Below are 16,548 nucleotides of genomic sequence, written 5' to 3'. Positions count from 1 at the left end.
GTTTTGTGACTGAAGACACCAACAACCAGCGCGCGCTGTCTCCCCGAGCAAGCCGTTACCACCGATTCGCCGACGTGCCTGCTCCTCCAACCGTCGCATCTTCCTGACTGGACCTGAACGCCGCCGATGACGACGGCCTTCGCGAGATCCTCCGCGATATCGTCCGGGAAGAGCTTCGCAAGGTACTAGGGAGTTTTAGGGAACCGTTTTTGCACATTCTAAACGGTACGGTGAGCACTCCGCTGCGAACTGCGCATATGGGATTCTTCTGTGGTTGCGCATGCGCAGTCCGTACCCGAGGGCCCACCGTGCTGTATCGGATATAGAAAAACGGTTCCCTAAAACTCCCTACTACCCGGTGCTGATCAACCGTCCGAAGTCGTCCGAGAGGAGGTTCACCGAGTCTTCCAGTCTGAGGCTCCTGTCACCGTATCATCACCGGAGGAGGCCGCTCTAAGTTACGCCGGAAGGGGCAGACGAACACCATCAGCCCCGCGTCCGTACACGGGGGGTCCCGACGTGAACCTCCCGCGTCGAAGTATCCCCGACGCCAGGAAGGTCGGGCGCACGTCCGCCAAGAACAAGTTGCGTCAGGAAAGACCGACTTGTGGCGAACGGCCGACCAACGCCGACTCTCTCTCCACAGCTGGGAAGCCAACCGCATCTATCGTAAATGCCCTTTAACGACGACTTGGGCTGCGCCTGTTCCACCCGAGGAGCCCGAGAACGAAATACGGCGAGCGCCCTCAAGACATCGAGGGGTACGTCTGACGTTCGCCATCCTCAGCACCTACACCAAAAATGTCACGAATGACAGACGATGAGGCACTAATAACGGGGAAAACTAAACGTTTAACGGGGCGAACTTGGGCCCAAAAGAAAATAAAAGAAGGATTGAGTCGCAAGCATCGATGTCGGCTTAACAGCAGGATTAAGCGGTGGGGCGAGCCTGACTCCGGCTCGCCGCGCGGTGCACCTTTTGTACCCGCGCTGCTTTCTGGAACATCCGGCGTGGAACGTTCGCCGCGCAGGAAATTCGTAATACGAATGTTCCAGACACCTACTCGAGTAGAAAAGTCGCGCCGCGTGGCGAGCCGAAGTCAGTCTCACCCCAGCGCTCAATCTTGCTGTTTCGCCAACATCGACGCCTGCGATGCTAACCTTCTTCTATAATGTTTCGAAACCAAGTTCGCCCTATTAAACGTTTCTTTTTTACAGTTATTACGCGCCTCAACATTTGGCGTTTGTGACATTTTGGTGGAGGTGAGGGGTAAAGCAATTTATGGCTACGATGCGCATCACCTGTGAAGCCACTGACTCGCATGAATCAGTAATAATAGTAGAGCGCACTACATAAATAAGATGAACTATTGGAGCAATAAATCTAGAAAATTACTTCGGCATCAGCCCAAAGTCGGTGTACACGTCTTCCTTTGATTTATAAGTGAACTGTATCTCAGAGAAAAAATAACAACAAAAAGACATAGCCGAATGTTGGCACCGATCTACAAACTCCTGCACACGTGCGTTGAGGGTAGACTGTTCTCATATGCAACTCTCCCCGTAGGGTTGCTGTATGAGATCACAGTTTTGCCGAGCCCTTTGCCGACTCCGTTTTCTTTCGAAGTTTCTATTATTGCACCACAGCCCATTGTCGGCACTTGATGAAAGACAGTGTTTTGCCAACTTGGCAAACAAAGAAGAAAAAAAAATGAAAGACGCTAACAATTCTCTGTAATGCCAAATTAGAGCTCAGCTCTTGAGAAGGGGGAGAGGAGCGCACGGAAGGGAGGGTCACGTGTGACGTCATGCGGGTAAAATTTTCACACCAAATTTGGCGGGAAAATCTTCGCTAAATTTAGAGGAAAAATTTTTAACTAAATTTAGCCGGAAACTTTTGCCCTCCTGATGTAACAAGTGACGTCACATGTGACGTGATTATGGGAAACGTCCCATAATGTAACGCGCGGTTACGTCGACGGCGACGGCGACGCCGTCCAGCCGGAAACAGGAGCCTAAGAGCTGCGCTCTGAAAAAACCAACGTAAACCGAGGTCCTACGCTTATATATTATTACCATTGTTTGGCCTCGCTTGTCAGTGTCACTTATGATATTCGTTCATACTAAACGCTTTGATTCTTCAACACTAAGCAACAATAATTTATTTCCATGCAGAGAAGCCCAAGCGGGATTTGTGTTCCAACGCAAACCCCGCTGGCATTATGAAGTCGCAGGAGCAAAGGGGGTTGACACACATTTTTGCCACCGAAACAACGTGATTTATAGTACCTTGCTAATCACCCTCCTCAGTGAAAAAAAAAAACAAACAAAAAAACAAAAAAACAACTTCGTTCGATGTTAGGATTGCTTTGTGGTATTGCGTGCCCTTCGAAACTCCCGAAGCCGCGTTCCAATACAAGATAAGATAGACAACCTATAGACATTGTGAATGACGGTCTTGTCATATCGGTTAGACCAAGATTGCAGGAATTTTCGAGCCTGCATAGGTATAAAGAAATTAGGCTTGGAACATGCTTAAGGTGTAGATAATCATTTCATTATTTATTGCAGTCTTTCGCTATGAGCAGTGCGCCTGCGGCTTTAGAGAGTGCACTCATAAGCAGCCTTGCATAAACACGAGTGGCTGGCGGAACAACGATAAATGGGCGTTATTGCGACCTATGTAGTCGTCCCAACTAGTCTACCAAACAATGTATCAGCTGTGACAGTAACGACAAGCCTAAAATGTCAAATATTTAAACTTCCCGTGGTGCAGGTGTAGCAAAGCAATGAAGTTGTGCGGATGTTGAGACAGCGGGCAGTGAGCACCAATGGGCGTTTGGTGTTTCCGCTGTAGATGAGCATTTAATCGAGTGAAGTACGACTGCCAGCATGGAATGTAATGTGCATCACACAGTAGTTATAGGGAACCCACGTTGGCCTGATGATCATCCAGATAGAAACGGGCGGGAAAGGGAACTGAACCCAAAATCACGGAGTTCTGTAGCACGAGCTTTCGGTCCGCGTGTTCGGATCTGCGCTCTGCTAACATCAGCTATTGGGCAGGAGACCGAACGATAGGGGGCGCTTTATCGAGCTTGTTGTCACCACAACCCGGTGTTTACTAACAAAGCATAACATAGCGACTGAACCTCGCCTACCACGGTCTGGGCACGAGCGCTTTGTTCTGACCAGTGCTTTGGTCGCATGAGGAGCGGCCTTCGAATCGTTATCTTCAATTTCTTGGATGAAAAACAAGCAAAAAAATTCGGTTTGTTGTCCCTACAGATGAAGCGAACCGCTAGAGGCATGACCGTTCGATCTCCTCCCCAATTGATCCCTCAAAGTGCGGGGCGGATCGCATATATTTGCCCAAGGACTACGGACTCACACGGGTGACCATGATGGAAAAAATCCAAAGAGGGCGCTAAGCATGTGCACTGTAAAACGCACAGTTAGCCGTTTGAAGAGGTGCTTAAAGGGGCCATGAAACGAATTTCGGGTTGGGATAAATGATTTTAAATCGGGACTTTACTACTCGCATATCGTTTAGTTGGTCAAACGGAAGAGGGTCGAAAGTCAACAGCCAGCTTTTCGGTACGAACATTTGAAAATACAGCGAACTATTTTGTACCATCTTTCCTTCGAAAGCTCTCCGCCTTTTCACTATGATTCATCCGCGGTTCCTAAAGCGCGTCAGCGGCGCCAAACTGACGTCAGCAGAGCCCAGCTCACGCATTGGACACGAGAACTGCGTCACTCGGGCGTATGCGCTCGTCAACAATCAATCCGTCGACGAATATTTGGATTCGCGTTCGTGACCAATGAGTGCCCGGACGAAACTTATCGTCAGTGGGGAGTGACAAGTTCTATGGTGTGCATAGAAAGCACGGTGGAAGCTAGGAGTCAAGGCACCGGTGCCAAAGAATGTCACGACGACGTGATTTCACAATTCGCATTTGAGTTAAAGATTAAAGCTAAGGAGGAAGAAGTATGAAAATCGTTTCATGACACCTTTAAAGTCGTCTCCAGTCGCGTGCCACTTTGGTACAGCTAACCTGAATTGCCAGCTCTTTTTGAGGACATGCGGGAAGGAGATCAATGTTGCTCACCATCTGCGAGGCAGTTCTGCATGTCCACTTCTGCGGGGTGGTACTGGCACTTGGTGTGGAAGGTCTCCCAGTAAGATCCCCAGTCCGCCCCGTACGTCTAGTCGGTAAGAAAAGAAGAAAGAGACAAGCTGATTGGAGAACATAGAGCTTAGGCCGCAGACTAGCTGTTAGTAGTCGAACATGCTTTAAGACAAAAGCCCGAAACTGGGGATCAACGATTGACGACCCAACAACAAATATCCTCACAACTCTGTGTTGTCGTGTTGTCTTTCGTGTTTTCCCAGTCTAGGGGTGTTTTCTTAAAAGCTGATTGTTATGGTTTAGAGCAGACGAATAGTTATTTGCGCTCTGAATGAACCGCATGCCTAGGTTTGGTTTCGGAGGTGTCCCACTTTGCGTTGGCCCAAAGGTCACCGCTTTGTTTGCTTAAACTATTTTAGAACGGTCGAATGAAGCAAACTATCCGATATAGAAAAAACGCTCCAACTCACGAGCGCACGTTCAAAAAGAGCTGGAAGTCAACGCTGACCCATTACGCACTTCAAAGATTCAAAAGTGGTACATTTAAAATTGAAGTTACTTCGCCTCGTTTTGTCATTCGGATTACTCTACGTACACCGAACTTAATTTCTTGATGATACACATCTTACGTAGAGAGAGAGAAAAAAATACAAAATCATATAGAAGTAATAACATAAAAAAAGAATAGGAAACAACGTACCATAGACAGGCCAGCAAAGAGCTTTAAAACTTTTTTTTTCTAAATTAAAAAAAAAAAAATTAGGATAAGCGCAGAGTTATAAACAAGGCGTTAATATACTTTGTTAAAATTCATCCTCAACATCATTCCGTTAAAAAAAAAAAGTTTAAAGCATTTCTGGGGTGCACGAAATGCATTATCACAAAAGTGCAATAGCTGACCAATCAAATGGTAAAGCAAGTAGGCAGGCGGGGTGGTTAAGGATAAACATAGTAACCCTGACGCGAAGGAATAAAAAAGTACGGACAGATACGATACTCGCGAGTTTCGTGTCTGTCCGCATATTTTGTTACCCCGCTCCAGGCTTACTATGTCCATTACTACTCAGGGCGCTCAATACTTGATACAAATATAAAGCCATCTGTTCTATTCCATCTATACAGCTCATTTCCATATCAAGACGCTTTTGTGCACTAACAGCTGCCAGCTCGTCTTTTCTCTCAAGCTTTTCTCGACCCGGAATCACGCACTCGCCCAATAGTTGTCATTTGCATGATAAACCTCCTCAAGCGACAATGTTTCCGTCATAGTTGAATTCCGGGGAACTACCGCTTCCTGCCTCAAATATACTTTAAAGAAATCAATAAATATTAGGCATGTTTCCCCAGTGAATTTTGAGTTTGAAGTAAATTCGAAGCGAAAAGTGGTTTTGGTCGAATATTTTCGAGTAGAATATTGAATGATATTTCTAATCTATTCACTATTGTTTTACAGTGGTTCAAGGAAAACCCAGCTGAACTTGTTAAGGTAGTTCTCGAGCTTCCACTTGTTGATTCGTAAGTTAAGTGAAGTTTAACCTAACTATATTTATAAATTGTGGCCTTATAAAGTCCAATGCCTACATTGGGATGGCGAGACAACGAGAGAGTAGTCATAAAATTAAAATTTTAAGGGTGCACAGCTATTCCTAATCGAGGGGATCTGTAAATATTCTATGTGGAAATACACTCTCGTCATTCTCAAATTTAAAAAAAAAGGACCACCAAATGATGAATGCAGGTCGCCAGGACATCTTTGCTTAACATATACTTTCGCATAATGGTCAGCTAAATTATAAAAATTTAGCTGTGCACACTGTACGACATCAACAGGCACGAAGTCTACATGTCTTTTTTAAATACGCCAAGCGCGGACGTGCAGCTCCCCCTTTTGATAGTGTGCTTTTCTCATTAACACGCGTCTGCGATATTTATATTTTTGAAGTGTTGATCGTGGCAGGCGTTAGGTTCAGTTAAGTTTCGATCTCACTTTCTTCCCTCCTTCGCGTTGTTCCTTCTATGCTAGCTATCTGTGGCAACGTCCCTCAAACACCACGCTGCCGAACGTCATGTTCTAAGAGCGCGCGCTCTGCTTTGTGCTTGTTCGTTTTCGTTTTCGTCTTTTTTTTTTTTTTTTTGCTTCGAAAATTAAAGCAGTTTTATCACTGTAGTTTTTTTATGTAACTCCGCTTCGACTGGTCGCTGCCTAGGCCGCCTTCACAGCACGTTATTGGCGGCGAGATGTTTTGGTGGCACCCTCCTATGCTTACCTCTCGTGACGTCATTACCTTGCGAAGCACAAGTTCGATGGTGTTTGTAATTAACATGGTGGAAGTTTGAAATCATTGCACTCTGCAGAGTGCAATGATTTTGACGGTGTTGGCAGCGTTGCTTTCATGAAAGCAACGCTGCCAACACCGTCAAAATTGAAGTTCTTACGTCACTTTTATTTCCGTGGATGAGAAATCCTTTGCTGAGGTCATAGTCGGCATTCGGACAATCGTGAAGGACCAATCACAGCGACGCTTTCGATCGCTCACGTCGCCAATACCCGTTGAGCGCCGCGCTATTGACCGATTACTTTCGCGCTGCACAAAAGAAACAACCCTAGAGCCCGCTTCCGACGGTGTTGCTTCTCTGCAGTGCACTGGTGCTCGATAAGAAGCGTTCTCAACGGGGATAAAGGCTCATTCACACTGCTGCGTTTTATTACGTTAAAGCCTGGTTCAGACAGTTGCGTTTGACTGCGTTTGACTGCGTTTGACTTCGTTGCGGCAGCGAGGAACCAGGACATTCCTACTGCTGCTATCGTGTGCCAAGATGATTCCTTGAGTTGGATTCCACGCTTCGTACGAAGCACAGATGTGCCGGTGACTCGCTTTCGGTTCCCGACGCAACGCTGTCAAACGCATTCAAACGCAAGTGTCTGAACCGGCCTTAAGTTACATTACGTATAAGTCACCGAAACATTCGTGTCTCGAATATCGCGTGTCATGCTTTCTCCTTGAACTGGTGGCCTCGCTTAATATGAAGCAGAGGTCCCGGTAATTTCTACATAATATTTCGTAACGTAACATAACGTAAGAAAATGGGGCAGTGTGAATGAGCCTTCATTCGCAGCGATCAACACTTCCAAAAGTACGAATATCGTAGTTAATCAAGACCCGAATATCGAATAACTTGTTATCCGAAACTAATATTACAAAAACTCGACTATCCGCACATTGCTGATACATACTATGAAGGAGTTCACATTCAAAAGAAAGGCGTCTACAACACACGCTAGACAGTTCTGCGTGTTTTCTAAAAAAAAAATAAGAAGAAAACTTGGTTTGTGTCATATTTTCAGAGTTGAGCAAACTGAGTAGAAGCATTGTGCTGAGTTCAGCCTCAGTCCCACTTATAATACGTCATTCAAAAGACGGAGTGCTGATACTGCCTCAAGCGCGCGTGTCTTCCTCGTATGTCGGTCAGATCGGTCGTAAAAAAAGAAACGCATTGAGACATTTTCAAAGCGTGAATGAAGCGAATGTGCTTCGATCATGCTCGATAAAGCAAACAATTCTGTCGCCATGTCTGCAGCGAATACCCTGACCTGAGTATGATGTATGAGTAGTGTAAGAGCGGCTTCAGGCTCACGCGGATATGCACTCAGAACACGAAACATTTGTGAGCACTGTGGTAGGATTGCCTTGCTGCATGTCCATCCGGGAGGAACAATATGAATCCGGAGTTTCCATAACAAGAAACTACATTTATTCAAGTAACAGAAAAGGGTTGTTAGTATTGAACTATAACATGGCCGTAGACATTCGATCTACACGCCACCGTGACCTCGGTCCGTCTCTTCCATTCGTGGGCGTTTCCTCCCTTTATAGGCTATATATAAGCAACACAGGGCCAATTGTCTCTCTCGGGGAAATATCCCCGTCGATCACCAGCGAAATGCACACCGTTCCTCCGTATCTCCACGTTATACCTACGTGAGAGACCACGCTGAACTCTGAAGTCGCTTTCAACCGGCTTCATATGACGACTCCCGCATATGAAATCAACTCGCTCAGACGAACGACAACGAACAGCGCATCCAACAAGCTCCTGCAAATGCTCCGGCCTTACTGCCTGGGCGTTGCCATCTTTCCTGTGGCGTCACGTGTTTGGTTTGGTCACGTGACGAGCATTCACATTTGCGTACAATGGGAGCGGTCTTGGGAGAAGGGGAACGGGGTTACTCGGCGTGTACAACAAGAACCCAGGTTTATCGCTCTAAGCCCCTCTACCTCGTTGGTGAGCCTATACATTCGTCAAGAATAAACATTAGTTTTTTGCCTCAAAATGAATTGCTTGAACAAGTCATTTGTGAACACATACGTTCAGGAACAAACATTTTGCCAGCAGAAATGTCAACATATACCTTAGGCATCTGTGAGCAGGAGCGCAACGTTCGTTGCAATATGAAGCATCCAGGATAATCTCTGCCTTCACCACGCACTCATTACTCTCCGTCGTGCTTGGGCTTCGAGCACGCCGAAATGCCACCAAAGGTAGAAAACTCGCGCTGGAGGCTGAACTTCTACTGTGGATCTTGCGTTCCACCATAGTATTAAGTACAGACCGTTTTGCTTTTTTACAAACATGAGCTGCCGCTTGGGTCCCAAGTGACTTCTAGTCGCTCCATCTTTGTAAGTCTTTTGAGCTGGTTTATGTGACCAGTGCTAGAAAGTATAATTTCTACACGGACAGCAAAGTTGGAGATTTAACCAGGGCCCCCGGCAATATACTTTAACGTCTTTTATTCGGGGAGGGGGGAGGGGGGGCAAATTGGTTTACAAGAATATTCAAACATTTTAACAGATCTCCTGCTTCTTCTTTCTTTTGGCGTTAACCAGAAGAATGGGTAATTTGACGTTTCATGGACAGTTCATTCAGCGGAATGACGGTGGGCTTTGCTCATTATTTTTATGAACCGGAAGTTCTCTGGGACGTTAAAGAGTGGAGCACCATCTGGTGGCGTTTGCCATGGATGGGGTCTATTTAAAGCAGTTCCTGAAATCGACAAGTTTACTAGAGTTTGTTTAGCTCGCTGCAACAGTATTGCAGGCACCATCGAACTTGCATAACTTATCAGACGGTAAAACCATGCTTCGCGTGACGACGCGTTAAGTGGTGGCGTATCGCCGGTGTAGACTCCTCTCGTGGAACGACTTTACACGGTCCGCTTCGTCGGTCTGAAAGACTCGAACAGGCCATTGCAGTAGCCCTTTGTCAAGTTACGCTAGAACGAAGTGAATTTGTGACGTAAAAAGTAGAAGCAATAAAAGTTAACCGCGAACACACATCAAACACTCTCGGTGTCAAAGGTGTCATGATATACTATGACTTTCTGTTAATCACAAATATCGTGGCAAAGCGAGCTACTGGCAGCAACGGTCTGTCCAAGGAACAGTGAGAGGAGACCTATACCTTGAGGCAGAACCTCTGGCATTCTATCGTGGTTGCTCGAAGACAGCATTGTATCTTGGCGCCGTCGCTGGGTAGGAAGGTCTTTGTGGCCACTGGGAGCTTGGGCTTGGAGCTGTACAGGAAGCATTGCCAGAGCTTGTCCTGCAATGAGCATGGCGGTGTTTGACCCCAATTGCAGTACGCCTCGTTAGTATGGAACCCTCGTCGGCTATATAGTGAACAGTACAGTGCACAAAAAGACAAGGACAGAGAATAGGAACGTACAGGGCTTGTGCGTCGTGCATGTTAATTTTCTCTGTCCTTGTCTTTTTGTAATCTGTACTGTTCACTATGTCATCATTCCAACTCACCCAGCTTACCACACTTCTGCCTCATCGGTTATTCTTGAAATATATCAAAGCCCTACGATTTATTTCCGCAACTCTTATATTACAGCTAGCGTCAGCGTACTTAAAACCAAACGAGATCTCCCGCTTTTTAAAACACGGAGAACAACATCCGCCCTCACAATACTGCACACATTTTACTACCGCTTTCTTTTGTAGAAAAACCTATACTGCACATCCGCACCTCACACCTCCCGTCGCTAAAGTAACTTGAAAATTGAATTAGTCTTTTCCTATGACCAAAAGCTTTAGAGTTTCTCCCTTACAGCTTTCTGTTAACAGCTAGAACAGTCTACCGGATTCAAATAGTATCCATAACAAATATCTGAAAATTTTAGGAAACACGCACCAAGTTTTATGGCTTATAAATTCACTAACTTAGCAAAATTGCCACAGCGGACAAAAACGAAGACGAAGTAAAAGGGTGCACACAAGAAAAGCGCTAACTCTCAACTGAAGTTTTAATGGAAAACAAACATGGTTTTATCCTTTGCAGCATTTTCTCTATTTTTCGGGGAAATGTTCCAAACCTTACATTGACTATATGTCTCCCTTAAGTAAAGCTCCTCGTGGGCATTTAAGGGACTAATAAATGAAATATAATAAATGAACACTTATGCCGCCTTTCGCTTGCAGATCAATCACTGCGGAAAGTGAAGCTAGGGATTACGGGCCTGGCGAGCCATACCTGCACTGCTAAGCCGCGTGGCATGGACGCATGTTCCCTAACTCACAGTAAGATTAAATCGTTTAGACCAAAGCACTTTCTATATCATTTTACTACTTGCTATTTTTGGGAATAACATATTTTGGCATTAACAGTGTAAATAAAAAGCACATACACAGTGCACCAGCGCATTGGTAAACGAGGTATGTAATTTCACTGTGACCTATGCGAAAATAGGTACCGCAGTGTTTTATGGTCACTTTCCGCGCTATGCCGAAAACAGTTCACACAGGCCGTTCAGGAGACACTCGATCACGACCAGGTGCATACAAAATGAGATATACATTAAGCCAATAAGTTTGGGAATAAAATATTGGTACTGCGGTTTTATACTGATCCCAACCATGATGGTTGCCTTGCATCATAGTGTGAAGTATAGTCATGTCTCGTTTATATGGACACCTCCATTCCCCCCAAAAATTGTCCATAATGTGAGCTGTCCATAATAACAAGACAAGGATGCATGTATTTTCTAAGTTTGTCTCCGAAAATGGTGTCTATATAGCGGGCTATTCATATTGACAGGGTCCAATATAACGGGACATGACAGTAGTGGAGTTTTTTTTTATTATTCTTTTTAATGAAGTTTTAAAGTGTATGAACTGCGTCAACGCTTCAAGCGCAAAATCTAGCCTTACAGTGCATGAGTGCATGTGCACAGCAAGCATGATGACAGCCTGAGGCTAGTAACGTTTTCATTTGTGGATTGTCGAGGCTCCGTTAAGTTTAATCTCGGCGTTGGCCTACGGGATTCACGACACTCCAGACACTCGCCACACAGCCCGGCGTTACCGCAATGCATTGCAATGACAGCCACAGTGCGCGATCATTCAGAAAATATGTCCTCAGATCTGGTTAAAGGTTTCTATGGGAGCCTTGAACGCACCTTGCTTGCTCGTGTTGGCATTGGTCGCAACCTATCAAGGCCACGAAAGAGACACATGGAGCGCTGCTCTTCGTTCGATGTCATAGCGCAATCGACCAATGGCGTGACGCCACGTGGAGGAGCTGTTAACACTCCCCTCTCCTCCCAACCCCCTTCCCTCCGCGGCCCAGTAGGGTACGAACTTCCTATTTGAAGAATAATGCTGAGACGTTTGACGGTCATATTGTACACTCTAAGCCCGGTCCCACTTAGTAAGAGGGACATTTCTTCGATTTTTTCCCACTTAACTTTAAGGGGGGCGACAGACCTCTTAATATTACATGGAGATGCTCCCTCTTAATTAAGTGAGACACCACCCCTCTTAAAGTAAGCGAGGCGGCGTCTCCCTTAAAATTGAGGTCAGAGTCCCTTAATTAAGAGGGACAGTTTTTAGATATTTTCTTCCTTAAATTCGGAGGGACGGTGGCCCGCTTAAAATGCAGGGGCATAGTCCCCCTTAAGTCGGGGTCACGCTGCTTATACTTCATACAAAATACATTCTGCAGACATGTTCCGAAACGAGTCGCCTCGACGATCCGCGCTTCGTACGCCACGAGGTAACCAATCAAGAGGTTACTTTGTCACGTGGCATACAAAGCACGGATGTCGCGGTGACTCGTATTGGAACATGTCTGCAGAATGTATTTTGTATGATGTATAAGCAGCGTGACCCCGGCTTTAAGTTACCTCTGTTATTGTATCGTACAATTTCTGCTCCTTCGTGTTTTGAGTGTAAGCTGACATGCTGCACTGCACTTCTCGCACTTTTGCTGATATGGTTTAACCAAAGTATGTGTTAAAGAAAACAGTAACAATCTTTAAGAGTAAACACTGTTTTATTTGCCATGACACAAGAAAGTATTTTGATATGTCTTCATCAAAATAATAATTCTATAACGATGTTCTGGTAGCTTTTACGAATAAAAAAAAGACTTAGAACGACGCCAGAAATCGACGTTTCTTGGAAGCTATCACACAAAACATTTCGTGCTGCAGAGTGACTCATTTTGCCTACCCTAAACAACAACAATACAATCGTGCTGGAAAAAAAAAAAAAAAACTTTTTTTAGCGGATAACACAAAAAGAAAAGCACATTCTAAAAAAAAGCCCGTACGTCTACTTTCCCGCACAACACTTGGAAAGACAATCACCATAACTCTCGGAGGCAGCTCAGCGAATGTAGATGCCGAAACATATGATTATACCAAAAAAATGAGTTGCGACATTAAGCACAACAAGCGCGATGTTTTGCATTGGTTAATGTCACAACTCGGACTGGCTTTTTTGGTCTAATCTTATGTTTCGGCATCGTGATTCGCTGAGCTGCTTCCGTGAGTTACGGTGATTGACTTTCCAAGTGCTGGCTCGGGAAAGTAGATTCCTGTGCTTTTTTTTAGAGCATAGTTACCTACTTCATAGCATTAAAAACTAATTATTCGGCGTCTCTTGCCATCAGCAGAAGCTCAGAATTTCTGTTGTTTTTGAACGGCCATAAGCGATTTTATGAGCTTCTCCGACATAAACTGAATCGAAACACTTTATTTTCAACGAGCAGACCCTAAAGGAGTCCAAGGGTTTGTCCACATGCCACGGGGTAGGAAAGTCCCGTTATGTAATACACCCATAAGCACATGACTAGTGCCCCCTCCATAGTCGTGCTAGCGGTGAGTTTCACTGACCAGTTCCCAGAAACGATCCCTTTCTCCGAAACGTAGAAAGTCTTGGGCCTTGGAACTTTTTCGTCAGGGGTACAATCATCCTGCAAGCAGCAATTCCTAAAAAAAAAAAAAATTGCGTCAGCGTCAAACTTAGATTTCTATTTTTGCATTCGCTTTTTCACATACCATAGGTGATGAAAGAACTTCTGGCCAATCGAGACCGGAGGATGGTCTTAATGTTCAAGAATGTTGTTGGGTTGTCTCCGCAGAAGGCCCCTTTTACCTCCTCCAGGTTTCCCAGCATGGTGACGATCGTGTTATGGAACCGAAGTTGTGCATCCACCTTTAGCTGAATGAAAGACCATATTGTTTTCCTTTAGATACAGAGGGTGGGAATTAGAATAAAGGTAATGAAGCGCTTTCACCTGTTATCAAGCAGGCGATAGGAAACAAATGCGAAAATAAAGTGCAAACAGTTCAAAGATTCGGAACCCAATCTGTATGCGATGAAATAGCGAGTGACATGAGCTTATGACGCAACTTCTGCTACTATTAATTTTTGGTACGAGAATAGACTGCAGTTTTAATTAATTTACGAGAATCAATTGTTTCTGTATTACCAAGACAAAACGAAAACGCATTTAGTAGTAGATGAGCTTTAGAAGCCCCATGTGCTTTGGAAAGCATGGATTGCATTTGCGGCTCGAAGCTGCAGAAGTGATCTAGCGCATGTTTTAGAAAGCAACATAATCAAATAAAAAATTACTTTTCTGTAAATATTTCGCCGCAAGCCATTCATTTTTTTTTTTTTTTTTTTCAGAAGCAGTGCATATGCCAACAGAACGTAAATAGAGCTTACCTACATACCGGAATACAAAAAGTGCTTGTATGCGGGACCTGGACGCCAGGTCCCGCATACAAGCACACCAGTGCTTTTGCGGGCCTGCATATGTATTATGTTTATGATGTGAATAAAATTTCTTCTTCTTCTTCTTATTATTATTATTAATAATTACCGAGTTCGTTGTGAACCGTGTGCGGGTGGCCGCAGTAGGCTCACCACTCAGGGTGGTGCGTTCCACCGTGCAGAGGGTCCCGGTAGAGCTCTTTACACGAGCAATCCGAGCGGAACCCCCGCCTGATTCCCTTCATGTCAACGTTCGTTGCCATTGCCTCACTCTGAAAACAAGATTGTTAATAACGGTCAGCCATTTAACGCCCACAGTCAACGCACTAGCCCTAAAGCGCATAAGAAAGAAAAGAAAAAAAAAACAAACTTCTGTTTATATATTTTTCGCGGATGCACGACACAGAAAAAACAATATTCACCCAGCTACAGAAAACAAAGAGCATAATAAACATCATAAATAAAATTTCCAAAAACAAAAACATGGTCGGCGCCAAAAAAAAAAAAAAAAAGCCGGTAGCTGTGCCGGCACGACCGTCAAAATATAACGAACAAAACAATACGCCAAAGAAATACAAAAAAAAAAATGTACTCCCTGGCCGCCGCTACACCCTTCAGCCAGACGCCGCGACGCCGACGCAACGCGAACACGCGAAGAAAAAAAAACCTTTATTTCTTCTTTTTGTTTTTTGCTCGTCCAATCCCCCTGCCCTTTTCACAAACATACACACACATTATGGGTTTTTACTCGCCGCCCACTTGAGAAAAAAATGTTCATAATCACTGCAACGCTAACGATGTCTACAACATAACGTTGCAGTGTAAATTGCTGTAATGAATTGTGAAGGCAAACAAACGCAAAATCGCCAACATTGTTTCTGTCAATCAACGCTCTCGGGCGGTCAACCTCAAGCATTTAGAGTGCACACCGAGAAAGAAATCGGCGAGCCAAGCTTACAAACACTGACTGCCCCAGCTAGGGTGCCTTTATGTTGGCTTTGCCTTAGGGAGGGTGATGCCATCCTTTGTAGTACTCGATGCCGACAGTGTACGCTCACGGATAAAATACCAGGAAATTGCCGGTAATAAAATGCCGGCGTAGCACTGCCAAAGTTAGCAGCTCGAGCTGGGAGAAGAACGATCGCGCGTTCGAAATGGAAAAGTAGACAAGCGTCGGACAGAAAATGGTCTGATACCATTAGCTTAAGACAGACGCGTACACATTGGGACACCCTGACCCGCTAAAAGTGTTTTGTGCGAAAGACAGCCCTGCGGCTCACGGCAGGGCAAACGATTAGCGACGCTTTGTGCTAGCTGAACGAGCAGATCCAGGAAGCGACCGCGTCCGCGGACTACAGCTGAACACTCTCACTCTACATGCAAAGCTCGTTCATCTCACAGCCAGCGTGAAAATATTGATGGCTCGTTATTCCCACCTGCAATGCACCCAAAACAAAAGCGCCAATATGACAGGATTACTCACCCGAAGGAAGTCAAACGAGCAGCATGACGCTTGCGACTCTCCGGCAACGACCGTTTCCAGCTCTCCGTGAATTGGCGCGAAGCCTTAGCACCGTCTGAACTCTTTGCCGTGGATTAGTGCGCCTGCCCCCCTCCTCCTGACCGAACTACATTGGTCCAGTTAAGAGGGACCGGTCCCCTCTTAATATGAAGGAACACGCGTGAATCTTTTTGTCTGTCTTTCCTGTTCAGAGGGACTAACGAAACGGTTTCCTTGGTCTCTCTTAATATGTTGGTGTCCCTCTAGATGTTGCTATTTTATTTTTCAATTTCCCTCTTAAAAAGGGCTGTCCCCCTGAAAGCATTGTTGTCCCCTCTAAATTCAGAGGGACAGCGTTTTTTATGAGGGACCGGTTTTAGAGTGTATGTGCGGCGGAACTTCAGGAAAACGGATGCAGTGCCTCCAAAGATTGAATGAAGATGTCCTTTATAGATTCACAATGCCTTCGACAGGTATCACTTTGCACGTGTTTCATCTGGAGTGTTCTGGTCGTTAAAAACCCGATCAAGCGCTACCGCAGCTTCATTGTACTTGACGGAATAAAGTTGCAAATCCACACTAAATACAGGTTTACCTTTTCGTATTTGTGAGTAAACAATTATTTTTTTTCTGGACGGAATGTCTGATCCAAACGATCGTTTCTCGTTTCTCGTTTTCTCTTACCTAGAAATGCGCAAACAATTTGTCGATGCAGACGGTCATTATTCAGATGCCCTTTCTGTAAATTCTGGTATCCCGCAAGAAAATGTCCCTCAAATTCGAATAATGATTTAATCTCATGCATCGACGAGAGCATGAGTATTCGTTTACTTGCAGATGAATGCTTACT

At 45.0% G+C, this 16,548-nt stretch overlaps 1 protein-coding gene across 1 annotated transcript in view; it reads right to left on the bottom strand.

The window, feature by feature from the left end:
- LOC8050492 (reversion-inducing cysteine-rich protein with Kazal motifs) overlaps positions 1–16,548 on the bottom strand; it is a 231,124-nt gene that overhangs the window by 29,883 nt on the left and 184,693 nt on the right. The window contains exons 9-10 of the mRNA XM_040502511.2: positions 9,594–9,734; positions 4,113–4,209 (exon numbers count right to left, since the gene is read on the bottom strand). Coding sequence (XP_040358445.1) covers positions 4,113–4,209; positions 9,594–9,734 — 238 coding nt within the window. The remainder of the gene's footprint in view (positions 1–4,112; positions 4,210–9,593; positions 9,735–16,548) is intronic.

The sequence above is a fragment of the Ixodes scapularis genome, unplaced genomic scaffold (assembly GCF_016920785.2).
Source record: "Ixodes scapularis isolate PalLabHiFi unplaced genomic scaffold, ASM1692078v2 PGA_scaffold5__190_contigs__length_132052651, whole genome shotgun sequence".
Classification (NCBI taxonomy): domain Eukaryota; kingdom Metazoa; phylum Arthropoda; class Arachnida; order Ixodida; family Ixodidae; genus Ixodes; species Ixodes scapularis.
This window is presented reverse-complemented; position numbering and strand designations above follow the sequence as displayed.